Source organism: Salmo salar, chromosome 10 (genome assembly GCF_965601325.2).
Source record: "Salmo salar chromosome 10, fSalSal1, whole genome shotgun sequence".
NCBI classification, from domain to species: domain Eukaryota; kingdom Metazoa; phylum Chordata; class Actinopteri; order Salmoniformes; family Salmonidae; genus Salmo; species Salmo salar.
The window spans coordinates 46,135,489-46,160,852 of NC_138300.1; the positions used below are offsets into that span (position 1 = coordinate 46,135,489).

The 25,364-nt window shown below is 45.7% G+C and overlaps 1 protein-coding gene across 2 annotated transcripts in view; it reads right to left on the reverse strand.

Moving 5' to 3' along the window:
* The window catches only part of raver2 (ribonucleoprotein, PTB-binding 2), a 230,687-nt gene that overhangs the window by 93,158 nt on the left and 112,165 nt on the right, over window positions 1-25,364 (reverse strand). For both annotated transcript variants that reach the window (XM_014123424.3, XM_014123423.3), the window contains exons 7-8: window positions 20,620-20,718; window positions 19,537-19,648 (exon numbers count right to left, since the gene is read on the reverse strand). In XM_014123424.3, the coding sequence (XP_013978899.3) occupies window positions 19,537-19,648; window positions 20,620-20,718 (211 nt within the window). The remainder of the gene's footprint in view (window positions 1-19,536; window positions 19,649-20,619; window positions 20,719-25,364) is intronic.

The window sequence follows — 25,364 nt, forward strand, 5'->3', positions numbered from 1 at the left end:
CAGTCACAGACTGGTCCCCTCACTTACTGCTAGCCTACAGTAAACTACAGTCACACACTGGTCCCTTCACTTACTGCTAGCCTACATTCACAGACTGGTCCCCTCACTTACTGCTAGCCTACAGTAAACTACAGTCACACTGGTCCCCTCACTTACTGCTAGCCTACAGTAAACTACAGTCACAGACTGGTCCCCCACTTACTGCAAGCCTACAGTAATCTACAGTCACAGACTTTTCCCCTCACTTACTACTAGCCTACAGTAAACTACAGTCAGACTGGTCCCCTACTTACTGCTAGCCTACAGTAAACTACAGTCACAGACTGGTCCCCTACTTACTGCAAGCCTACAGTAAACTACAGTCACAGACTGGTCCCCTCACTTACTGCTAGCCTACAGTAAACTACAGTCACAGACTTGTCCCCTCACTTACTGCTAGCCGACAGTAAACTACAGTCACAGACTGGTCCCCTCACTTACTGCTAGCCTACAGTAACCTACAGTCACAGACTGGTCCCCTACTTACTGCTAGCCTACAGTCACAGACTGGTCCCCTCACTTACTAGTAGCCTACAGTAAACTACAGTCAGACTGGTCCCCTACTTACTGCTAGCCTACAGTAAACTACAGTCAGACTGGTCCCCTACTTACTGCTAGCCTACAGTAAACTGCAGTCACAGACTGGTCCCCTACTTACTGCTAGCCTACAGTAAACTACAGTCAGACTGGTCCTCTACTTACTGCTAGCCTACAGTAAACTACAGTCACAGACTGGTCCCCTACTTACTGCTAGCCTACAGTAAACTACAGTCACAGACTGGTCCCCTACTTACTGCTAGCCTACAGTCACAGACTGGTCCCGTCACTTACTAGTAGCCTACAGTAAACTACAGTCAGACTGGTCCCCTACTTACTGCTAGCCTACAGTAAACTACAGTCAGACTGGTCCCCTACTTACTGCTAGCCTACAGTAAACTGCAGTCACAGACTGGTCCCCTACTTACTGCTAGCCTACAGTAAACTACAGTCAGATGGGTCCCCTACTTACTGCTAGCCTACAGTAAACTACAGTCAGACTGGTCCCCTCACTTACTGCTAGCCTACAGTAATCTACAGTCACAGACTGGTCCCCTACTTACAGCAAGCCTACAGTAAACTACAGTCACAGACTGGTCCCCTCACTTACTGCTAGCCTACAGTAAACTACAGTCAGACTGGTCCCCTACTTACTGCTAGCCTACAGTAAACAGCAGTCACAGACTGGTCCCCTACTTACTGCTAGCCTACAGTAAACTACAGTCAGATGGGTCCCCTACTTACTGCTAGCCTACAGTAAACTACAGTCAGACTGGTCCCCTCACTTACTGCTAGCCTACAGTAATCTACAGTCACAGACTGGTCCCCTACTTACTGCAAGCCTACAGTAAACTACAGTCAGACTGGTCCCCTCAATTACTGCTAGCCTACAGTAACAGACTGGTCCCCTACTTCCTGCTATTCTACAGTAAACTACAGTCACAGACTGGTCCCCTCACTTACTGCTAGCCTACAGTAAACTACAGTCAGACTGGTCCCCTACTTACTGCTAGCCTACAGTAAACTACAGTCACAGACTGGTCCCCTACTTACTGCTAGCCTACAGTAAACTACAGTCAGACTGGTCCCCTACTTACTGCTAGCTTACAGTAAACTACAGTCACAGACTGGTCCCCTACTTACTGCAAGCCTACAGTAATCTACAGTCACAGACTGGTCCCCTCACTTACTGCTAGCCTACAGTAAACTACAGTCAGACTGGTCCCCTACTTACTGCTAGCCTACAGTAAACTACAGTCACAGACTGGTCCCCTACTTACTGCTAGCCTAACGTAAACTACAGTCAGACTGGTCCCCTATTTACTGCTAGCCTACAGTAAACTACAGTCACAGACTGATCCCCTACTTACTGCAAGCCTACAGTAAACTACAGTCACAGACTGGTCCCCTCACTTACTGCTAGCCTACAGTAAACTACAGTCACAGACTGGTCCCCTCACTTACTGCTAGCCTACAGTAAACTACAGTCACAGACTGGTCCCCTCACTTACTGCTAGCCTACAGTAAACTACAGTCACAGACTGGTCCCCTCACTTACTGCTAGCCTACAGTAAACTACAGTCACAGACTGGTCCCCTACTTACTGCTAGCCTACAGTCAAAGACTGGTCCCCTCACGTACTAGTAGCCTACAGTAAACTACAGTCAGACTGGTCCCCTACTTACTGCTAGCCTACAGTAAACTGCAGTCACAGACTGGTCCCCTACATACTGCTAGCCTACAGTAAACTGCAGTCACAGACTGGTCCCCTACTTACTGCTAGCCTACAGTAAACTACAGTCACAGACTGGTCCCCTACTTACTGCTAGCCTACAGTAAACTACAGTCACAGACTAGTCCCCTCACTTACTGCTAGCCTACAGTAAACTACAGTCACAGACTGGTCCCCTCACTTACTGCTAGCCTACAGTAAACTACAGTCACAGACTGGTCCCCTCACTTACTGCTAGCCTACAGTAAACTACAGTCACAGACTGGTCCCATCACTTACTGCTAGCCTACAGTAAACTACAGTCACAGACTGGTCCCCTACTTACTGCTAGCCTACATTCACAGACTGGTCCCCTCACTTACTGCTAGCCTACAGTAAACTGCAGTCAGACTGGTCTCCTTACTTACTGCTAGCCTACAGTAAACTACTGTCACAGACTGGTCCCCTACTTACTGCAAGCCTACAGTAATCTACAGTCACAGACTGGTCCCCTCACTTACTGCTGGCCTACAGTAAACTACAGTCAGACTGGTCCCCTACTTACTGCTAGCCTACAGTAAACTACAGTCACAGACTGGTCCCCTCACTTACTGCTAGCCTACAGTAAACTACAGTCAGATGGGTCCCCTACTTACTGCTAGCCTACAGTAAACTACAGTCAGACTGGTCCCCTCACTTACTGCTAGCCTACAGTAATCTACAGTCACAGACTGGTCCCCTACTTACTGCAAGCCTACAGTAAACTACAGTCAGACTGGTCCCCTCAATTACTGCTAGCCTACAGTCACAGACTGGTCCCCTACTTCCTGCTATTCTACAGTAAACTACAGTCACAGACTGGTCCCCTCACTTACTGCTAGCCTACAGTAAACTACAGTCAGACTGGTCCCCTACTTACTGCTAGCCTACAGTAAACTACAGTCACAGACTGGTCCCCTACTTACTGCTAGCCTACAGTAAACTACAGTCAGACTGGTCCCCTACTTACTGCTAGCTTACAGTAAACTACAGTCACAGACTGGTCCCCTACTTACTGCAAGCCTACAGTAATCTACAGTCACAGACTGGTCCCCTCACTTACTGCTAGCCTACAGTAAACTACAGTCAGACTGGTCCCCTACTTACTGCTAGCCTACAGTAAACTACAGTCACAGACTGGTCCCCTACTTACTGCTAGCCTAACGTAAACTACAGTCAGACTGGTCCCCTATTTACTGCTAGCCTACAGTAAACTACAGTCACAGACTGATCCCCTACTTACTGCAAGCCTACAGTAAACTACAGTCACAGACTGGTCCCCTCACTTACTGCTAGCCTACAGTAAACTACAGTCACAGACTGGTCCCCTCACTTACTGCTAGCCTACAGTAAACTACAGTCACAGACTGGTCCCCTCACTTACTGCTAGCCTACAGTAAACTACAGTCACAGACTGGTTCCCTACTTACTGCTAGCCTACAGTCACAGACTGGTCCCCTCACGTACTAGTAGCCTACAGTAAACTACAGTCAGACTGGTCCCCTACTTACTGCTAGCCTACAGTAAACTGCAGTCACAGACTGGTCCCCTACTTACTGCTAGCCTACAGTAAACTACAGTCAGACTGGTCCTCTACTTACTGCTAGCCTACAGTAAACTACAGTCACAGACTGGTCCCCTATTTACTGCTAGCCTACAGTAAACTACAGTCACAGACTGGTCCCCTACTTACTGCTAGCCTACAGTAAACTACAGTCACAGACTGGTCCCCTCACTTACTGCTAGCCTACAGTAAACTACAGTCACAGACTGGTCCCCTCACTTACTGCAAGCCTACAGTAAACTACAGTCAGACTGGTCCCCTCACTTACTGCTAGCCTACAGTAAACTACAGTCACAGACTGGTCCCATCACTTACTGCTAGCCTACAGTAAACTACAGTCACAGACTGGTCCCCTACTTACTGCTAGCCTACATTCACAGACTGGTCCCCTCACTTACTGCTAGCCTACAGTAAACTGCAGTCAGACTGGTCTCCTTACTTACTGCTAGCCTACAGTAAACTACTGTCACAGACTGGTCCCCTACTTACTGCAAGCCTACAGTAATCTACAGTCACAGACTGGTCCCCTCACTTACTGCTGGCCTACAGTAAACTACAGTCAGACTGGTCCCCTACTTACTGCTAGCCTACAGTAAACTACAGTCACAGACTGGTCCCCTCACTTACTGCTAGCCTACAGTAAACTACAGTCACACACTGGTCCCCTCACTTACTGCTAGCCTACAGTAAACTACAGTCACAGACTGGTCCCCTCACTTACTGCTAGCCTACAGTAAACTACAGTCACACACTGGTCCCCTCACTTACTGCTAGCCTACATTCACAGACTGGTCCCCTCACTTACTGCTAGCCTACAGTAAACTACAGTCAGACTGGTCCCCTCACTTACTGCTAGCCTACAGTAAACTACAGTCACAGACTGGTCCCCCACTTACTGCAAGCCTACAGTAATCTACAGTCACAGACTGGTCCCCTCACTTACTGCTAGCCTACAGTAAACTACAGTCAGACTGGTCCCCTACTTACTGCTAGCCAACAGTAAACTACAGTCACAGACTGGTCCCCTATTTACTGCTAGCCTACAGTAAACTGCAGTCACAGACTGGTCCCCTACTTACTGCTAGCCTACAGTAAACTACAGTCAGACTGGTCCTCTACTTACTGCTAGCCTACAGTAAACTACAGTCACAGACTGGTCCCCTACTTACTGCTAGCCTACAGTAAACTACAGTCAGACTGGTCCCCTACTTACTGCTAGCCTACAGTAAACTGCAGTCACAGACTGGTCCCCTACTTCCTGCTAGCCTACAGTAAACTACAGTCACAGACTGGTCCCCTCACTTACTGCTAGCCTACAGTAAACTACAGTCACAGACTGGTCCCCTCACTTACTGCTAGCCTACAGTAAACTACAGTCACAGACTGGTCCCCTACTTACTGCTAGCCTACAGTCACAGACTGGTCCCCTCACTTACTAGTAGCCTACAGTAAACAACAGTCAGACTGGTCCCCTACTTACTGCTAGCCTACAGTAAACTGCAGTCACAGACTGGTCCCCTACTTACTGCTAGCCTACAGTAAACTACAGTCAGACGGGTCCCCTACTTACTGCTAGCCTACAGTAAACTACAGTCACAGACTGGTCCCCTACTTACTGCTAGCCTACAGTAAACTACAGTCAGACTGGTCCCCTACCTACTGCTAGACTACAGTAAACTGCAGTCACAGACTGGTCCTCTACTTACTGCTAGCCTACAGTAAACTACAGTCAGACGGGTCCCCTACTTACGGCTAGCCTACAGTAAACTACAGTCAGACTGGTCCCCTCAATTACTGCTAGCCTACAGTCACAGACTGGTCCCCTACTTCCTGCTATTCTACAGTAAACTACAGTCACAGACTGGTCCCCTCAATTACTGCTAGCCTACAGTAAACTACAGTCAGACTGGTCCCCTACTTACTGCTAGCCTACAGTAAACTACAGTCACAGACTGGTCCCCTACTTACTGCTAGCCTACAGTAAACTACAGTCAGACTGGTCCCCTACTTACCGCTAGCCTACAGTAAACTACAGTCACAGACTGGTCCCCTACTTACTGCAAGCCTACAGTAAACTACAGTCACAGACTGGTCCCCTCACTTACTGCCAGCCTACAGTAAACTACAGTCACAGAATGGTCCCCTCACTTACTGCTAGCCTACAGTAAACTACAGTCACAGACTGGTCCCCTCACTTACTGCTAGCCTACAGTAAACTACAGTCACATACTGGTCCCCTCACTTACTGCTAGCCTACAGTAAACTACAGTCACAGACTGGTCCCCTACTTACTGCTAGCCTACAGTCACAGACTGGTCCCCTCACTTACTAGTAGCCTACAGTAAACTACAGTCAGACTGGTCCCCTACTTACTGCTAGCCTACAGTAAACTACAGTCAGACTGGTCCCCTACTTACTGCTAGCCTATAGTAAACTGCAGTCACAGACTGGTCCCCTACTTACTGCTAGCCTACAGTAAACTACAGTCAGACTGGTCCTCTACTTACTGCTAGCTTAGAGTAAACTACAGTCACAGACTGGTCCCCTACTTACTGCAAGCCTACAGTAATCTACAGTCACAGACTGGTCCCCTCACTTACTGCTAGCCTACAGTAAACTACAGTCACAGACTGGTCCCCTCACTTACTGCAAGCCTACAGTAAACTACAGTCACAGACTGGTCCCCTCACTTACTGCTAGCCTACAGTAAACTACAGTCACAGACTGGTCCCCTACTTACTGCTAGCCTACAGTCACAGACTGGTCCCCTCACTTACTAGTAGCCTACAGTAAACTACAGTCAGACTGGTCCCCTACTTACTGCTAGCCTACAGTAAACTACAGTCAGACTGGTCCCCTACTTACTGCTAGCCTACAGTAAACTGCAGTCACAAACTGGTCCCCTACTTACTGCTAGCCTACAGTAAACTACAGTGAGACGGGTCCCCTACTTACTGCTAGCCTACAGTAAACTACAGTCACAGACTGGTCCCCTACCTACTGCTAGACTACAGTAAACTGCAGTCACAGACCAGACTGGTCCCCTACCTACTGCTAGACTACAGTAAACTGCAGTCACAGACTGGTCCTCTACTTACTGCTAGCCTACAGTAAACTACAGTCAGACGGGTCCCCTACTTACGGCTAGCCTACAGTAAACTACAGTCAGACTGGTCCCCTCAATTACTGCTAGCCTACAGTCACAGACTGGTCCCCTACTTCCTGCTATTCTACAGTAAACTACAGTCACAGACTGGTCCCCTCAATTACTGCTAGCCTACAGTAAACTACAGTCAGACTGGTCCCCTCACTTACTGCTAGCCTACAGTAAACTACAGTCACAGACTGGTCCCCTACTTACTGCTAACCTACAGTAAACTACAGTCAGACTGGTCCCCTACTTACCGCTAGCCTACAGTAAACTACAGTCACAGACTGGTCCCCTACTTACTGCAAGCCTACAGTAAACTACAGTCACAGACTGGTCCCCTCACTTACTGCTAGCCTACAGTAAACTACAGTCACAGACTGGTCCCCTCACTTACTGCTAGCCTACAGTAAACTACAGTCACAGACTGGTCCCCTCACTTACTGCTAGCCTACAGTAAACTACAGTCACAGACTGGTCCCCTCACTTACTGCTAGCCTACAGTAAACTACAGTCACAGACTGGTCCCCTACTTACTGCTAGCCTACAGTCACAGACTGGTCCCCTCACTTACTAGTAGCCTACAGTAAACTACAGTCAGACTGGTCCCCTACTTACTGCTAGCCTACAGTAAACTACAGTCAGACTGGTCCCCTACTTACTGCTAGCCTACAGTAAACTGCAGTCACAGACTGGTCCCCTACTTACTGCTAGCCTACAGTAAACTACAGTCAGACTGGTCCTCTACTTACTGCTAGCTTACAGTAAACTACAGTCACAGACTGGTCCCCTACTTACTGCAAGCCTACAGTAATCTACAGTCACAGACTGGTCCCCTCACTTACTGCTAGCCTACAGTAAACTACAGTCAGACTGGTCCCCTACTTACTGCTAGCCTACAGTAAACTACAGTCACAGACTGGTCCCCTACTTACTGCTAGCCTAACGTAAACTACAGTCAGACTGGTCCCCTACTTACTGCTAGCCTACAGTAAACTACAGTCACAGACTGGTCCCCTACTTACTGCAAGCCTACAGTAAACTACAGTCACAGACTGGTCCCCTCACTTACTGCTAGCCTACAGTAAACTTCAGTCAGACTGGTCCCCTACTTACTGCTAGCCTACAGTAAACTGCAGTCACAGACTGGTCCCCTACTTACTGCTAGCCTACAGTAAACTACAGTCAGATGGGTCCCCTACTTACTGCTAGCCTACAGTAAACTACAGTCAGACTGGTCCCCTCACTTACTGCTAGCCTACAGTAATCTACAGTCACAGACTGGTCCCCTACTTACTGCAAGCCTACAGTAAACTACAGTCAGACTGGTCCCCTCAATTACTGCTAGCCTACGGTCACAGACTGGTACCCTACTTCCTGCTATTCTACAGTAAACTACAGTCACAGACTGGTCCCCTCACTTACTGCTAGCCTACAGTAAACTACAGTCAGACTGGTCCCCTACTTACTGCTAGCCTACAGTAAACTACAGTCACAGACTGGTCCCCTACTTACTGCTAGCCTACAGTAAACTACAGTCAGACTGGTCCCCTACTTACTGCTAGCTTACAGTAAACTACAGTCACAGACTGGTCCCCTACTTACTGCTAGCCTAACGTAAACTACAGTCAGACTGGTCCCCTACTTACTGCTAGCCTACAGTAAACTACAGTCACAGACTGATCCCCTACTTACTGCAAGCCTACAGTAAACTACAGTCACAGACTGGTCCCCTCACTTACTGCTAGCCTACAGTAAACTACAGTCACAGACTGGTCCCCTCACTTACTGCTAGCCTACAGTAAACTACAGTCACAGACTGGTCCCCTACTTACTGCTAGCCTACAGTCACAGACTGGTCCCCTCACGTACTAGTAGCCTACAGTAAACTACAGTCAGACTGGTCCCCTACTTACTGCTAGCCTACAGTAAACTGCAGTCACAGACTGGTCCCCTACTTACTGCTAGCCTACAGTAAACTACAGTCAGACTGGTCCTCTACTTACTGCTAGCCTACAGTAAACTACAGTCACAGACTGGTCCCCTACTTACTGCTAGCCTACAGTAAACTACAGTCACAGACTGGTCCCCTACTTACTGCTAGCCTACAGTAAACTACAGTCACAGACTGGTCCCCTCACTTACTGCTAGCCTACAGTAAACTACAGTCACAGACTGGTCCCCTCACTTACTGCTAGCCTACAGTAAACTACAGTCACAGACTGGTCCCCTCACTTACTGCTAGCCTACAGTAAACTACAGTCACAGACTGGTCCCATCACTTACTGCTAGCCTACAGTAAACTACAGTCACAGACTGGTCCCCTACTTACTGCTAGCCTACAGTAAACTTCAGTCAGACTGGTCCCCTACTTACTGCTAGCCTACAGTAAACTGCAGTCACAGACTGGTCCCCTACTTACTGCTAGCCTACAGTAAACTACAGTCAGATGGGTCCCCTACTTACTGCTAGCCTACAGTAAACTACAGTCAGACTGGTCCCCTCACTTACTGCTAGCCTACAGTAATCTACAGTCACAGACTGGTCCCCTACTTACTGCAAGCCTACAGTAAACTACAGTCAGACTGGTCCCCTCAATTACTGCTAGCCTACGGTCACAGACTGGTACCCTACTTCCTGCTATTCTACAGTAAACTACAGTCACAGACTGGTCCCCTCACTTACTGCTAGCCTACAGTAAACTACAGTCAGACTGGTCCCCTACTTACTGCTAGCCTACAGTAAACTACAGTCACAGACTGGTCCCCTACTTACTGCTAGCCTACAGTAAACTACAGTCAGACTGGTCCCCTACTTACTGCTAGCTTACAGTAAACTACAGTCACAGACTGGTCCCCTACTTACTGCTAGCCTAACGTAAACTACAGTCAGACTGGTCCCCTACTTACTGCTAGCCTACAGTAAACTACAGTCACAGACTGATCCCCTACTTACTGCAAGCCTACAGTAAACTACAGTCACAGACTGGTCCCCTCACTTACTGCTAGCCTACAGTAAACTACAGTCACAGACTGGTCCCCTCACTTACTGCTAGCCTACAGTAAACTACAGTCACAGACTGGTCCCCTACTTACTGCTAGCCTACAGTCACAGACTGGTCCCCTCACGTACTAGTAGCCTACAGTAAACTACAGTCAGACTGGTCCCCTACTTACTGCTAGCCTACAGTAAACTGCAGTCACAGACTGGTCCCCTACTTACTGCTAGCCTACAGTAAACTACAGTCAGACTGGTCCTCTACTTACTGCTAGCCTACAGTAAACTACAGTCACAGACTGGTCCCCTACTTACTGCTAGCCTACAGTAAACTACAGTCACAGACTGGTCCCCTACTTACTGCTAGCCTACAGTAAACTACAGTCACAGACTGGTCCCCTCACTTACTGCTAGCCTACAGTAAACTACAGTCACAGACTGGTCCCCTCACTTACTGCTAGCCTACAGTAAACTACAGTCACAGACTGGTCCCCTCACTTACTGCTAGCCTACAGTAAACTACAGTCACAGACTGGTCCCATCACTTACTGCTAGCCTACAGTAAACTACAGTCACAGACTGGTCCCCTACTTACTGCTAGCCTACATTCACAGACTGGTCCCCTCACTTACTGCTAGCCTACAGTAAACTGCGGTCAGACTGGTCTCCTTACTTACTGCTAGCCTACAGTAAACTACTGTCACAGACTGGTCCCCTACTTACTGCAATCCTACAGTAATCTACAGTCACAGACTGGTCCCCTCACTTACTGCTAGCCTACAGTAAACTACAGTCAGACTGGTCCCCTACTTACTGCTAGCCTACAGTAAACTACAGTCACAGACTGGTCCCCTCACTTACTGCTAGCCTACAGTAAACTACAGTCACAGACTGGTCCCCTACTTACTGCTAGCCTACAGTAAACTACAGTCAGACGGGTCCCCTACTTACTGCTAGCCTACAGTAAACTACAGTCACAGACTGGTCCCCTACTTACTGCTAGCCTACAGTAAACTACAGTCAGACTGGTCCCCTACCTACTGCTAGACTACAGTAAACTGCAGTCACAGACTGGTCCTCTACTTACTGCTAGCCTACAGTAAACTACAGTCAGACGGGTCCCCTACTTACGGCTAGCCTACAGTAAACTACAGTCAGACTGGTCCCCTCAATTACTGCTAGCCTACAGTCACAGACTGGTCCCCTACTTCCTGCTATTCTACAGTAAACTACAGTCACAGACTGGTCCCCTCAATTACTGCTAGCCTACAGTAAACTACAGTCAGACTGGTCCCCTACTTACTGCTAGCCTACAGTAAACTACAGTCACAGACTGGTCCCCTACTTACTGCTAGCCTACAGTAAACTACAGTCAGACTGGTCCCCTACTTACCGCTAGCCTACAGTAAACTACAGTCACAGACTGGTCCCCTACTTACTGCAAGCCTACAGTAAACTACAGTCACAGACTGGTCCCCTCACTTACTGCCAGCCTACAGTAAACTACAGTCACAGAATGGTCCCCTCACTTACTGCTAGCCTACAGTAAACTACAGTCACAGACTGGTCCCCTCACTTACTGCTAGCCTACAGTAAACTACAGTCACATACTGGTCCCCTCACTTACTGCTAGCCTACAGTAAACTACAGTCACAGACTGGTCCCCTACTTACTGCTAGCCTACAGTCACAGACTGGTCCCCTCACTTACTAGTAGCCTACAGTAAACTACAGTCAGACTGGTCCCCTACTTACTGCTAGCCTACAGTAAACTACAGTCAGACTGGTCCCCTACTTACTGCTAGCCTATAGTAAACTGCAGTCACAGACTGGTCCCCTACTTACTGCTAGCCTACAGTAAACTACAGTCAGACTGGTCCTCTACTTACTGCTAGCTTACAGTAAACTACAGTCACAGACTGGTCCCCTACTTACTGCAAGCCTACAGTAATCTACAGTCACAGACTGGTCCCCTCACTTACTGCTAGCCTACAGTAAACTACAGTCACAGACTGGTCCCCTCACTTACTGCTAGCCTACAGTAAACTACAGTCACAGACTAGTCCCCTACTTACTGCTAGCCTACAGTCACAGACTGGTCCCCTCACTTACTAGTAGCCTACAGTAAACTACAGTCAGACTGGTCCCCTACTTACTGCTAGCCTACAGTAAACTACAGTCAGACTGGTCCCCTACTTACTGCTAGCCTACAGTAAACTGCAGTCACAAACTGGTCCCCTACTTACTGCTAGCCTACAGTAAACTACAGTCAGACGGGTCCCCTACTTACTGCTAGCCTACAGTAAACTACAGTCACAGACTGGTCCCTTACTTACTGCTAGCCTACAGTAAACTACAGTCAGACTGGTCCCCTACCTACTGCTAGACTACAGTAAACTGCAGTCACAGACTGGTCCTCTACTTACTGCTAGCCTACAGTAAACTACAGTCAGACGGGTCCCCTACTTACGGCTAGCCTACAGTAAACTACAGTCAGACTGGTCCCCTCAATTACTGCTAGCCTACAGTCACAGACTGGTCCCCTACTTCCTGCTATTCTACAGTAAACTACAGTCACAGACTGGTCCCCTCAATTACTGCTAGCCTACAGTAAACTACAGTCAGACTGGTCCCCTCACTTACTGCTAGCCTACAGTAAACTACAGTCACAGACTGGTCCCCTACTTACTGCTAACCTACAGTAAACTACAGTCAGACTGGTCCCCTACTTACCGCTAGCCTACAGTAAACTACAGTCACAGACTGGTCCCCTACTTACTGCAAGCCTACAGTAAACTACAGTCACAGACTGGTCCCCTCACTTACTGCTAGCCTACAGTAAACTACAGTCACAGACTGGTCCCCTCACTTACTGCTAGCCTACAGTAAACTACAGTCACAGACTGGTCCCCTCACTTACTGCTAGCCTACAGTAAACTACAGTCACAGACTGGTCCCCTCACTTACTGCTAGCCTACAGTAAACTACAGTCACAGACTGGTCCCCTACTTACTGCTAGCCTACAGTCACAGACTGGTCCCCTCACTTACTAGTAGCCTACAGTAAACTACAGTCAGACTGGTCCCCTACTTACTGCTAGCCTACAGTAAACTACAGTCAGACTGGTCCCCTACTTACTGCTAGCCTACAGTAAACTGCAGTCACAGACTGGTCCCCTACTTACTGCTAGCCTACAGTAAACTACAGTCAGACTGGTCCTCTACTTACTGCTAGCTTACAGTAAACTACAGTCACAGACTGGTCCCCTACTTACTGCAAGCCTACAGTAATCTACAGTCACAGACTGGTCCCCTCACTTACTGCTAGCCTACAGTAAACTACAGTCAGACTGGTCCCCTACTTACTGCTAGCCTACAGTAAACTACAGTCACAGACTGGTCCCCTACTTACTGCAAGCCTACAGTAAACTACAGTCACAGACTGGTCCCCTCACTTACTGCTAGCCTACAGTAAACTTCAGTCAGACTGGTCCCCTACTTACTGCTAGCCTACAGTAAACTGCAGTCACAGACTGGTCCCCTACTTACTGCTAGCCTACAGTAAACTACAGTCAGATGGGTCCCCTACTTACTGCTAGCCTACAGTAAACTACAGTCAGACTGGTCCCCTCACTTACTGCTAGCCTACAGTAATCTACAGTCACAGACTGGTCCCCTACTTACTGCAAGCCTACAGTAAACTACAGTCAGACTGGTCCCCTCAATTACTGCTAGCCTACGGTCACAGACTGGTACCCTACTTCCTGCTATTCTACAGTAAACTACAGTCACAGACTGGTCCCCTCACTTACTGCTAGCCTACAGTAAACTACAGTCAGACTGGTCCCCTACTTACTGCTAGCCTACAGTAAACTACAGTCACAGACTGGTCCCCTACTTACTGCTAGCCTACAGTAAACTACAGTCAGACTGGTCCCCTACTTACTGCTAGCTTACAGTAAACTACAGTCACAGACTGGTCCCCTACTTACTGCTAGCCTAACGTAAACTACAGTCAGACTGGTCCCCTACTTACTGCTAGCCTACAGTAAACTACAGTCACAGACTGATCCCCTACTTACTGCAAGCCTACAGTAAACTACAGTCACAGACTGGTCCCCTCACTTACTGCTAGCCTACAGTAAACTACAGTCACAGACTGGTCCCCTCACTTACTGCTAGCCTACAGTAAACTACAGTCACAGACTGGTCCCCTACTTACTGCTAGCCTACAGTCACAGACTGGTCCCCTCACGTACTAGTAGCCTACAGTAAACTACAGTCAGACTGGTCCCCTACTTACTGCTAGCCTACAGTAAACTGCAGTCACAGACTGGTCCCCTACTTACTGCTAGCCTACAGTAAACTACAGTCAGACTGGTCCTCTACTTACTGCTAGCCTACAGTAAACTACAGTCACAGACTGGTCCCCTACTTACTGCTAGCCTACAGTAAACTACAGTCACAGACTGGTCCCCTACTTACTGCTAGCCTACAGTAAACTACAGTCACAGACTGGTCCCCTCACTTACTGCTAGCCTACAGTAAACTACAGTCACAGACTGGTCCCCTCACTTACTGCTAGCCTACAGTAAACTACAGTCACAGACTGGTCCCCTCACTTACTGCTAGCCTACAGTAAACTACAGTCACAGACTGGTCCCATCACTTACTGCTAGCCTACAGTAAACTACAGTCACAGACTGGTCCCCTACTTACTGCTAGCCTACATTCACAGACTGGTCCCCTCACTTACTGCTAGCCTACAGTAAACTGCGGTCAGACTGGTCTCCTTACTTACTGCTAGCCTACAGTAAACTACTGTCACAGACTGGTCCCCTACTTACTGCAATCCTACAGTAATCTACAGTCACAGACTGGTCCCCTCACTTACTGCTAGCCTACAGTAAACTACAGTCAGACTGGTCCCCTACTTACTGCTAGCCTACAGTAAACTACAGTCACAGACTGGTCCCCTCACTTACTGCTAGCCTACAGTAAACTACAGTCACAGACTGGTCCCCTCACTTACTGCTAGCCTACAGTAAACTACAGTCACAGACTGGTCCCCTCACTTACTGCTAGCCTACAGTAAACTACAGTCACAGACTGGTCCCCTCACTTACTGCTAGCCTACAGTAAACTACAGTCACAGACTGGTCCCCTACTTACTGCTAGCCTACATTCACAGACTGGTCCCCTCACTTACTGCTAGCCTACAGTAAACTGCAGTCAGACTGGTCTCCTTACTTACTGCTAGCCTACAGTAAACTACTGTCACAGACTGGTCCCCTACTTACTGCAAGCCTACAGTAATCTACAGTCACAGACTGGTCCCCTCACTTACTGCTAGCCTACAGTAAATTACAGTCACAGACTGGTCCCCTCACTTACTGCTAGCCTACAGTAAACTACAGTCACAGACTGGTCCCCTCACTTACTGCTAGCCTACAGTAAACTACAGTCACAGACTGGTCCCCTACTTACTGCTAGCCTACATTCACAGACTGGTCCCCTCACTTACTGCTAGCCTACAGTAAACTGCAGTCAGACTGGTCTCCTTACTTACTGCTAGCCTACAGTAAACTACTGTCACAGACTGGTCCCCTACTTACTGCAAGCCTACAGTAAACTGCAGTCACAGACTGGTCCTCTACTTACTGCTAGCCTACAGTAAACTACAGTCAGACGGGTCCCCTCACTTACTGCTAGCCTACAGTAAACTACAGTCAGACTGGTCCCCTACTTACTGCTAGCCTACAGTAAACTGCAGTCACAGACTGGTCCCCTACTTACTGCTAGCCTACAGTAAACTACAGTCAGATGGGTCCCCTACTTACTGCTAGCCTACAGTAAACTACAGTCAGACTGGTCCCCTCACTTACTGCTAGCCTACAGTAATCTACAGTCACAGACTGGTCCCCTACTTACTGCAAGCCTACAGTAAACTACAGTCAGACTGGTCCCCTCAATTACTGCTAGCCTACGGTCACAGACTGGTACCCTACTTCCTGCTATTCTACAGTAAACTACAGTCACACACTGGTCCCCTCACTTACTGCTAGCCTACAGTAAACTACAGTCAGACTGGTCCCCTACTTACTGCTAGCCTACAGTAAACTACAGTCACAGACTGGTCCCCTACTTACTGCTAGCCTACAGTAAACTACAGTCAGACTGGTCCCCTACTTACTGCTAGCTTACAGTAAACTACAGTCACAGACTGGTCCCCTACTTACTGCTAGCCTAACGTAAACTACAGTCAGACTGGTCCCCTACTTACTGCTAGCCTACAGTAAACTACAGTCACAGACTGATCCCCTACTTACTGCAAGCCTACAGTAAACTACAGTCACAGACTGGTCCCCTCACTTACTGCTAGCCTACAGTAAACTACAGTCACAGACTGGTCCCCTCACTTACTGCTAGCCTACAGTAAACTACAGTCACAGACTGGTCCCCTCACTTACTGCTAGCCTACAGTAAACTACAGTCACAGACTGGTCCCCTCACTTACTGCTAGCCTACAGTAAACTACAGTCACAGACTGGTCCCCTACTTACTGCTAGCCTACAGTCACAGACTGGTCCCCTCACGTACTAGTAGCCTACAGTACACTAGAGTCAGACTGGTCCCCTACTTACTGCTAGCCTACAGTAAACTGCAGTCACAGACTGGTCCCCTACTTACTGCTAATCTACAGTAAACTACAGTCACAGACTGGTCCCCTACTTACTGCTAGCCTACAGTAAACTACAGTCACAGACTGGTCCCATCACTTACTGCTAGCCTACAGTAAACTACAGTCACAGACTGGTCCCCTACTTACTGCTAGCCTACATTCACAGACTGGTCCCCTCACTTACTGCTAGCCTACAGTAAACTGCAGTCAGACTGGTCTCCTTACTTACTGCTAGCCTACAGTAAACTACTGTCACAGACTGGTCCCCTACTTACTGCAATCCTACAGTAATCTACAGTCACAGACTGGTCCCCTCACTTACTGCTAGCCTACAGTAAACTACAGTCAGACTGGTCCCCTACTTACTGCTAGCCTACAGTAAACTACAGTCACAGACTGGTCCCCTCACTTACTGCTAGCCTACAGTAAATTACAGTCACAGACTGGTCCCCTCACTTACTGCTAGCCTACAGTAAACTACAGTCACAGACTGGTCCCCTCACTTACTGCTAGCCTACAGTAAACTACAGTCACAGACTGGTCCCCTACTTACTGCTAGCCTACATTCACAGACTGGTCCCCTCACTTACTGCTAGCCTACAGTAAACTGCAGTCAGACTGGTCTCCTTACTTACTGCTAGCCTACAGTAAACTACTGTCACAGACTGGTCCCCTACTTACTGCAAGCCTACAGTAATCTACAGTCACAGACTGGTCCCCTCACTTACTGCTAGCCTACAGTAAACTACAGTCAGACTGGTCCCCTACTTACTGCTAGCCTACAGTAAACTACAGTCACAGACTGGTCCACTCACTTACTGCTAGCCTACAGTAAACTACAGTCACACACTGTTCCCCTCACTTACTGCTAGCCTACAGTAAACTACAGTCACAGACTGGTCCCCTACTTACTGCTAGCCTACAGTCACAGACTGGTCCCGTCACTTACTAGTAGCCTACAGTAAACTACAGTCAGACTGGTCCCCTACTTACTGCTAGCCTACAGTAAACTACAGTCAGACTGGTCCCCTACTTACTGCTAGCCTACAGTAAACTGCAGTCACAGACTGGTCCCCTACTTACTGCTAGCCTACAGTAAACTACAGTCAGACGGGTCCCCTACTTACTGCTAGCCTACAGTAAACTACAGTCAGACTGGTCCCCTCACTTACTGCTAGCCTACAGTAAACTACAGTCACAGACTGGTCCCCTACTTACTGCTAGCCTACAGTAAACTACAGTCAGACTGGTCCCCTACTTACTGCTAGCCTACAGTAAACTGCAGTCACAGACTGGTCCTCTACTTACTGCTAGCCTACAGTAAACTACAGTCAGACGGGTCCCCTCACTTACTGCTAGCCTACAGTCACAGACTGGTTCCCTACTTCCTGCTATTCTACAGTAAACTACAGTCACAGACTGGTCCCCTACTTACTGCTAGCCTACAGTCACAGACTGGTCCCTTCACTTACTAGTAGCCTACAGTAAACTACAGTCAGACTGGTCCCCTACTTACTGCTAGCCTACAGTAAACTACAGTCAGACTGGTCCCCTACTTACTGCTAGCCTACAGTAAACTACAGTCAGACTGGTCCCCTACTTACTGCTAGCCTACAGTAAACTACAGTCAGACTGGTCCCCTACTTACTGCTAGCCTACAGTAAACTACAGTCAGACTGGTCACCTCACTTACTGCTAGCCTACAGTAAACTACAGTCAGACTGGTCCCCTCACTTACTGCTAGCCTACAGTAAACTACAGTCAGGCTGGTCCCCTACTTACTGCTAGCCTACAGTAAACTACAGTCAGACTGGTCCCCTACTTACTGCTAGCCTACAGTAAACTATAGTCAGACTAGTCCCCTACTTACTGCTAGCAGTGCACACAGTATAGTATACATGCTGTGCTCAAGCTATAGGCTTTAAAGAGATTAGGTGCATCCTAACTATACTATCAAGCACTGTTAATTAAGCAATAAGGCCCGAGGACATGTGGTATATGGCCACTATACCATGGCTAAGGGCTGTTCTGGATACTGCACTTAGCCGTGGTATATTGGCCATATACCACAAACTCCCGAGGTGCCTTACTGCTGTTATAAACTGGTTACCAACGTAATTAGAAAAGTTTGCAGTCATACACACATCCTTTAAAACATAGGTGCTGGGCTAATAAAGACTACTAGTAAAGAACTATTGGGAGTGTTAACAGTGTGACAGCCTCCTTGTTCTTTACTACCAACGTAATTCGAACAGTAAAAAGTAACTTTGTCATACCCGTGGTCTTTCATACTACGTCTTTCAGCCAATCAGCATTCAGGGCTCGAACCACCCGGTTTATAATACAGTATACAGCGCCATATATGCACAACTAAAATACCATTATCTACCCAGGAGAAAGTAAAGATTACATTAACTCAGGTTATGACATTTCTGAAGGGAACACCTCATACATTATTATCTATTTACCAGTAGCACTGCAGCACAGCACAGAACACTACTCTGTTTCTCTGTTTCATCCTGGAATACCCAGATTACATTCATTCCAACTGTTAATAACCCTGTGATGAATGACCTGCATAGCCCAGAGCAGCCTCAGCCCTTACGGGCCTGCAGCAAACAAAACAATGCTAGCAAACATAGATAAATGGATCGCAACCACAGAAATGTCAACACATTTGCATAAATAGTGACATTCTCATTTGGAAGATTTGAATTGCAAATGTGTTTGGTCTGTCTGAGAAGAACAGTTACAGAGAGAGGCCGAACGTGCAGGCTAGGTGGTGCTATAGGGCTATGCGTACCGAGCCCAGGGCACTCACCAGTGGGGGAGTCACCCAGCAGACCCTTTCCCAGGGCCATTGTGGCTGGAGGTCTGAGACCAAGGACTTTCTGTAGGAGTAGACGAGAGGGGTCACCCAACAGACTAGATACCTAGGGAGGGGAAGAAAGAGAGGAGGAAGAGGATAGGAAATACAAAGAGAGAGGGAGAGGGGAGGAGAAAGGGAGAAAAGAGGTGAAAAAGAGGTGAATGATAGTGAGAAGAGAGGCAAAAGGTGATAAATTGAGAGTGAAGAGAGCAAGAGAGAAAGGGATTGTGGGAGGAGAGAAGTAGAGGAAAGGCTAAGAAAAGGGTTGTGAGACTAATGCAGAAATGGATAATGATCTCACAACTCAACTTAGCGTGTCTCCACTCCACATACACTGAGAGCAGTACTACATGTACAGCAGGATAGATGGAGCTAACAGAGCACACACACACACACACACACACACACACACACACACACACACACACACACACACACACACACACACACACACACACACACACACACACACACACACACACACACACACACACACACACACACCCCATTATCTCTCAAGTCTGTCCTTTTAAAACTACATAAAATACGCAGACACCCAGAGTAATGTAATTAATATTTATATTGCTATACCTCACATGACAAATCGGGCAATAAAGAGAACAGAAGTTTCAATATTGTGAGAATATTTTTTTACCCAATCATTCATTTCTGCACAGAACCCATTAGCTGTGCAGAGTAAAGCTTTCCTAATGTTGTTATATTTCATTAAGAATGACTGACAGAAGCAGCCAACCGAAAACACAACACACACAGGCTCAAGCACACACACACATTTGTTTTACTATCCTTGTGGGGATAAAACAATTGATTCCCAGTCAAAATCCTATTTTCCCGAACCCCTAACCCTAAACCTAACCCAAAACCCTAAACCTAATCTTAACTCTTATTAATCCTAACCCTAACTCCAAACCCTAATTCTAACCCCAACTCTAAACCTAGCCCCTAAGCCTAAAAAAACATTTTTCCTTGTGGGGCCTGAGGACAAACACACACACACATGTTGGACTGCCTCACATTGCTCATGTGCTTGTCTTTGATGTGCAGGAGCTGCTGCTGGGCCAACTGCATGTGCAATAGATTCTGAAGAACCAGACCGTTCCCCAACATGGACCTCTGGGAAAGACACAGTACACACACATTTAGAAGACGCTGTAACAGTACACACATATTTAGAACACACTATAACAGTACACACATTTAGAAGACGCTGTAACATTTAGAATATACTGTAACAGAAAACACATTTAGAACACGCTGTAACATTTAGAACATACTGTAACAGTAAACACATTTACAACATGATGTAACAGTACACACATTTAGAACACGCTGTAACAGCACACACATTTAGAACACACTGTAACAGTACACACATTTAGAACACGCTGTAACAGTACACATATTAGAACACACTGTAACAGTACACACATTTAGAACACAATGTAACAGTACAGACAGTAGGACACGCTGTAACAGTACACACATTTAGCACACACTGTAATAGTACACACATTTAGAACATGTTGTAACAGTACACACATTTAGAACACGCTGTAACAGTACACACACATTTAGAACACGCTGTAACATTTAGAACATACTGTAACAGTAAACACATTTACAACATGATGTAACAGTACACACATTTAGAACACGCTGTAACAGCACACACATTTAGAACATGCTGTAACAGTACACACATTTAGAACACGCTGTAACAGCACACACATTTAGAACATGCTGTAACAGTACACACATTTAGAACACGCTGTAACAGTACACACATTTAGAACACGCTGTAACATTTAGAACATACTGTAACAGTAAACACATATACAACATGCTGTAACAGTACACACATTTAGAACACGCTGTAACACTACACACATTTAGAACACGCTGTAACAGTACACACATTTAGAACACACTGTAACAGTACACACATTTAGAACACACTGTAATAGTACACACATTTAGAACATGTTGTAACAGTACACACATTTAGAACATGCTGTAACAGCACACATTTGGAACACGCTGTAACAGTACACACATTTACAACATTCTGTAACATTACACACATTTAGAACACGCTGTAACATTTAGAACATGCTGTAACAGTACACACAATTAGAACATTCTGTAACAGTACACACATTTAGAACGTGCTGTAACCTTTAGAACATGCTGTAACAATACACACATTTAGAACATGCTGTCACAGTACACACATTTAGAACATGCTGTAACAGTACACACATTTAGAACATGCTGTCACAGTACACACATTAGAACACAATGTAACAGTACAAACATTAGGACACGCTGTAACAGTACACACATTTAGCACACGCTGAAACAGTACACACATTTAGAACACGCTGTAACAGTACACACACATTTAGAACACACTTTAACAGTACACACATTTAGAACATGCTGTGACAGTACACACATTAGAACACAATGTAACAGTACAAACATTAGGACACGCTGTAACAGTACACACATTTACAACATTCTGTAACATTACACACATTTAGAACACGCTGTAACATTTAGAACATTCTGTAACAGTACACACATTTAGAACACGCTGTAACATTTAGAACATGCTGTAACAGTACACACATTTAGAACATTCTGTAACAGTACACACATTTAGAACACGCTGTAACAGTACACATATTTAGAACATGCTGTAACAGTACACACATTTAGAACACGCTGTAACAGTACACACATTTAGAACACGCTGTAACAGTACACACATTTAGAACACGCTGTAACATGTAGAACAATCTGAAACAGTACACACATTTAGAACACACTATAACTACACACGTTCAGAACACACTGTAGCTGTACACACATTTACAAAACACTGTAGCTGTACACATATTTAGAACATGCTGTAGCAGTACACGCATTTAGAAGACGCTGTAACAGTACACACATGTAGAACTCGTTGCAACAGTACACACATTTAGAACATGCTGTAACATTTAGAACGTATCGTAATAGTACACACATGTAGAACTCGTTGCAACAGTACACACATTTAGAACATGCTGTAACATTTAGAACATATTGTAACAGTACACACATTTAGAACACGATGTAACAGTACACATATTTAGAACACTCTGTAAAAGTACACACATTTAGAACGTGCTGTAACCTTTAGAACATGCTGCAACAGTACAAACATTTAGAACATGCTGTAACAATACACACATTTAGAACATGCTGTCACAGTACACACATTTAGAACATGCTGTAACAGTACACACATTTAGAACATGCTGTCACAGTACACACATTTAGAACACAATGTAACAGTACACACGTTAGGACACGCTGTAACATTACACACATTTAGAACACACTGAAACAGTACACACATTTAGAACATGCTGTAACAGTACACACACATTTAGAACACACTTTAACAGTACACACATTTAGAACATGCTGTGACAGTACAGATATTAGAACACAATGTAACAGTACAAACATTAGGACACGCTGTAACAGTACACACATTTAGCACACACTGTAATAGTACACACATTTAGAACATGTTGTAACAGTACACACATTTAGAACATGCTGTAACAGTACACACATATTTAGAACACACTGTAACAGTACACACATTTAGAACAAGGTGTGTCATTACAGTACACATTTAGAACACGCTGTAACATTTAGAACATGCTGTAACAGTACACACATTTAGAACATGCTGTGACAGTACACACATTTAGAACACGATGTAACAGTACACACATTTAGAACACACAGTAACAGTACAGACATTTAGAACATGCTGTAACAGCACACATTTAGAACACAATGTAACAGTACACACATTTAGAACACGCTGTAACAGTACACACATTTAGAACATTCTGTAACATTACACACATTTAGAACACGCTGTAATATTTAGAACATGCTGTAACAGTACAAACAATTAGAACATTCTGTAACAGTACACACATTTAGAACATGCTGTAACATTTAGAACATGCTGTAACAGTACACACATTTAGAACATTCTGTAACAGTACACACATTTAGAACACGCTGTAACATTTAGAACATACTGTAACAGTACACACATTTAGAACACGCTTTAACAGTACACATATTTAGAACACGCTGTAACAGTACACACATTTAGAACACGCTGTAACAGTACACACATATAGAACACGCTGTAACATGTAGAACATTCTGAAACAGTACACACATTTAGAACACACTATAACAGTACACACGTTCAGAACACACTGTAGCTGTACACACATTTAGAACACACTGTAGCTGTACACATATTTAGAACATGCTGTAGCAGTACACGCATTTAGAAGACGCTGTAACAGTACACACATGTAGAACTCGTTGCAACAGTACACACATTTAGAACATGCTGTAACAGTACACACATTTAGAACACGCTGTAGCAGTACACACATTTAGAAGACGCTGTAACAGTCCACACATTTAGAACTCGATGCAACAGTACACACATTTAGAACACTCTGTACCATTTAGAACATGTGGTAACAGTACACACATTTAGAACACGCTGTCACAGTACACACATTTAGAACACGATGTAACAGTACACACATTTAGAACACGCTGTAACTGTACACACATTTAGAACACACTGTAACAGTACACACATATAGAACACGCTGTAACAGTACACACGTAGAACTCGCTGCAACAGTACACACATATAGAACACACTGTAATAGTACACACATCCAGAACACACTGTAATAGTACACACATTCAGAACATGTTGTAACAGTACACACATTCAGAACATGTTGTAACATTTAGAACATACTGTAACAGTACACACATTTAGAACACGCTTTAACAGTACACATATTTAGAACACGCTGTAACAGTACACACATTTAGAACACGCTGTAACAGTACACACATATAGAACACGCTGTAACATGTAGAACATTCTGAAACAGTACACACATTTAGAACACACTATAACAGTACACACGTTCAGAACACACTGTAGCTGTACACACATTTAGAACACACTGTAGCTGTACACATATTTAGAACATGCTGTAGCAGTACACGCATTTAGAAGACGCTGTAACAGTACACACATGTAGAACTCGTTGCAACAGTACACACATTTAGAACATGCTGTAACAGTACACACATTTAGAACACGCTGTAGCAGTACACACATTTAGAAGACGCTGTAACAGTCCACACATTTAGAACTCGATGCAACAGTACACACATTTAGAACACTCTGTACCATTTAGAACATGTGGTAACAGTACACACATTTAGAACACGCTGTCACAGTACACACATTTAGAACACGATGTAACAGTACACACATTTAGAACACGCTGTAACTGTACACACATTTAGAACACACTGTAACAGTACACACATATAGAACACGCTGTAACAGTACACACGTAGAACTCGCTGCAACAGTACACACATATAGAACACACTGTAATAGTACACACATTCAGAACACACTGTAATAGTACACACATTCAGAACATGTTGTAACAGTACACACATTCAGAACATGTTGTAACAGTACACACATTTAGAACACGCTGTAACAATACACACATGTAGAACTCACTGCAACAGTACATATATTTAGAACACTGTAACATTTTGAACACGCTGTAACAGTACACACATTAAAAACATGCTGTAACAGTACACACATTTAGAACACG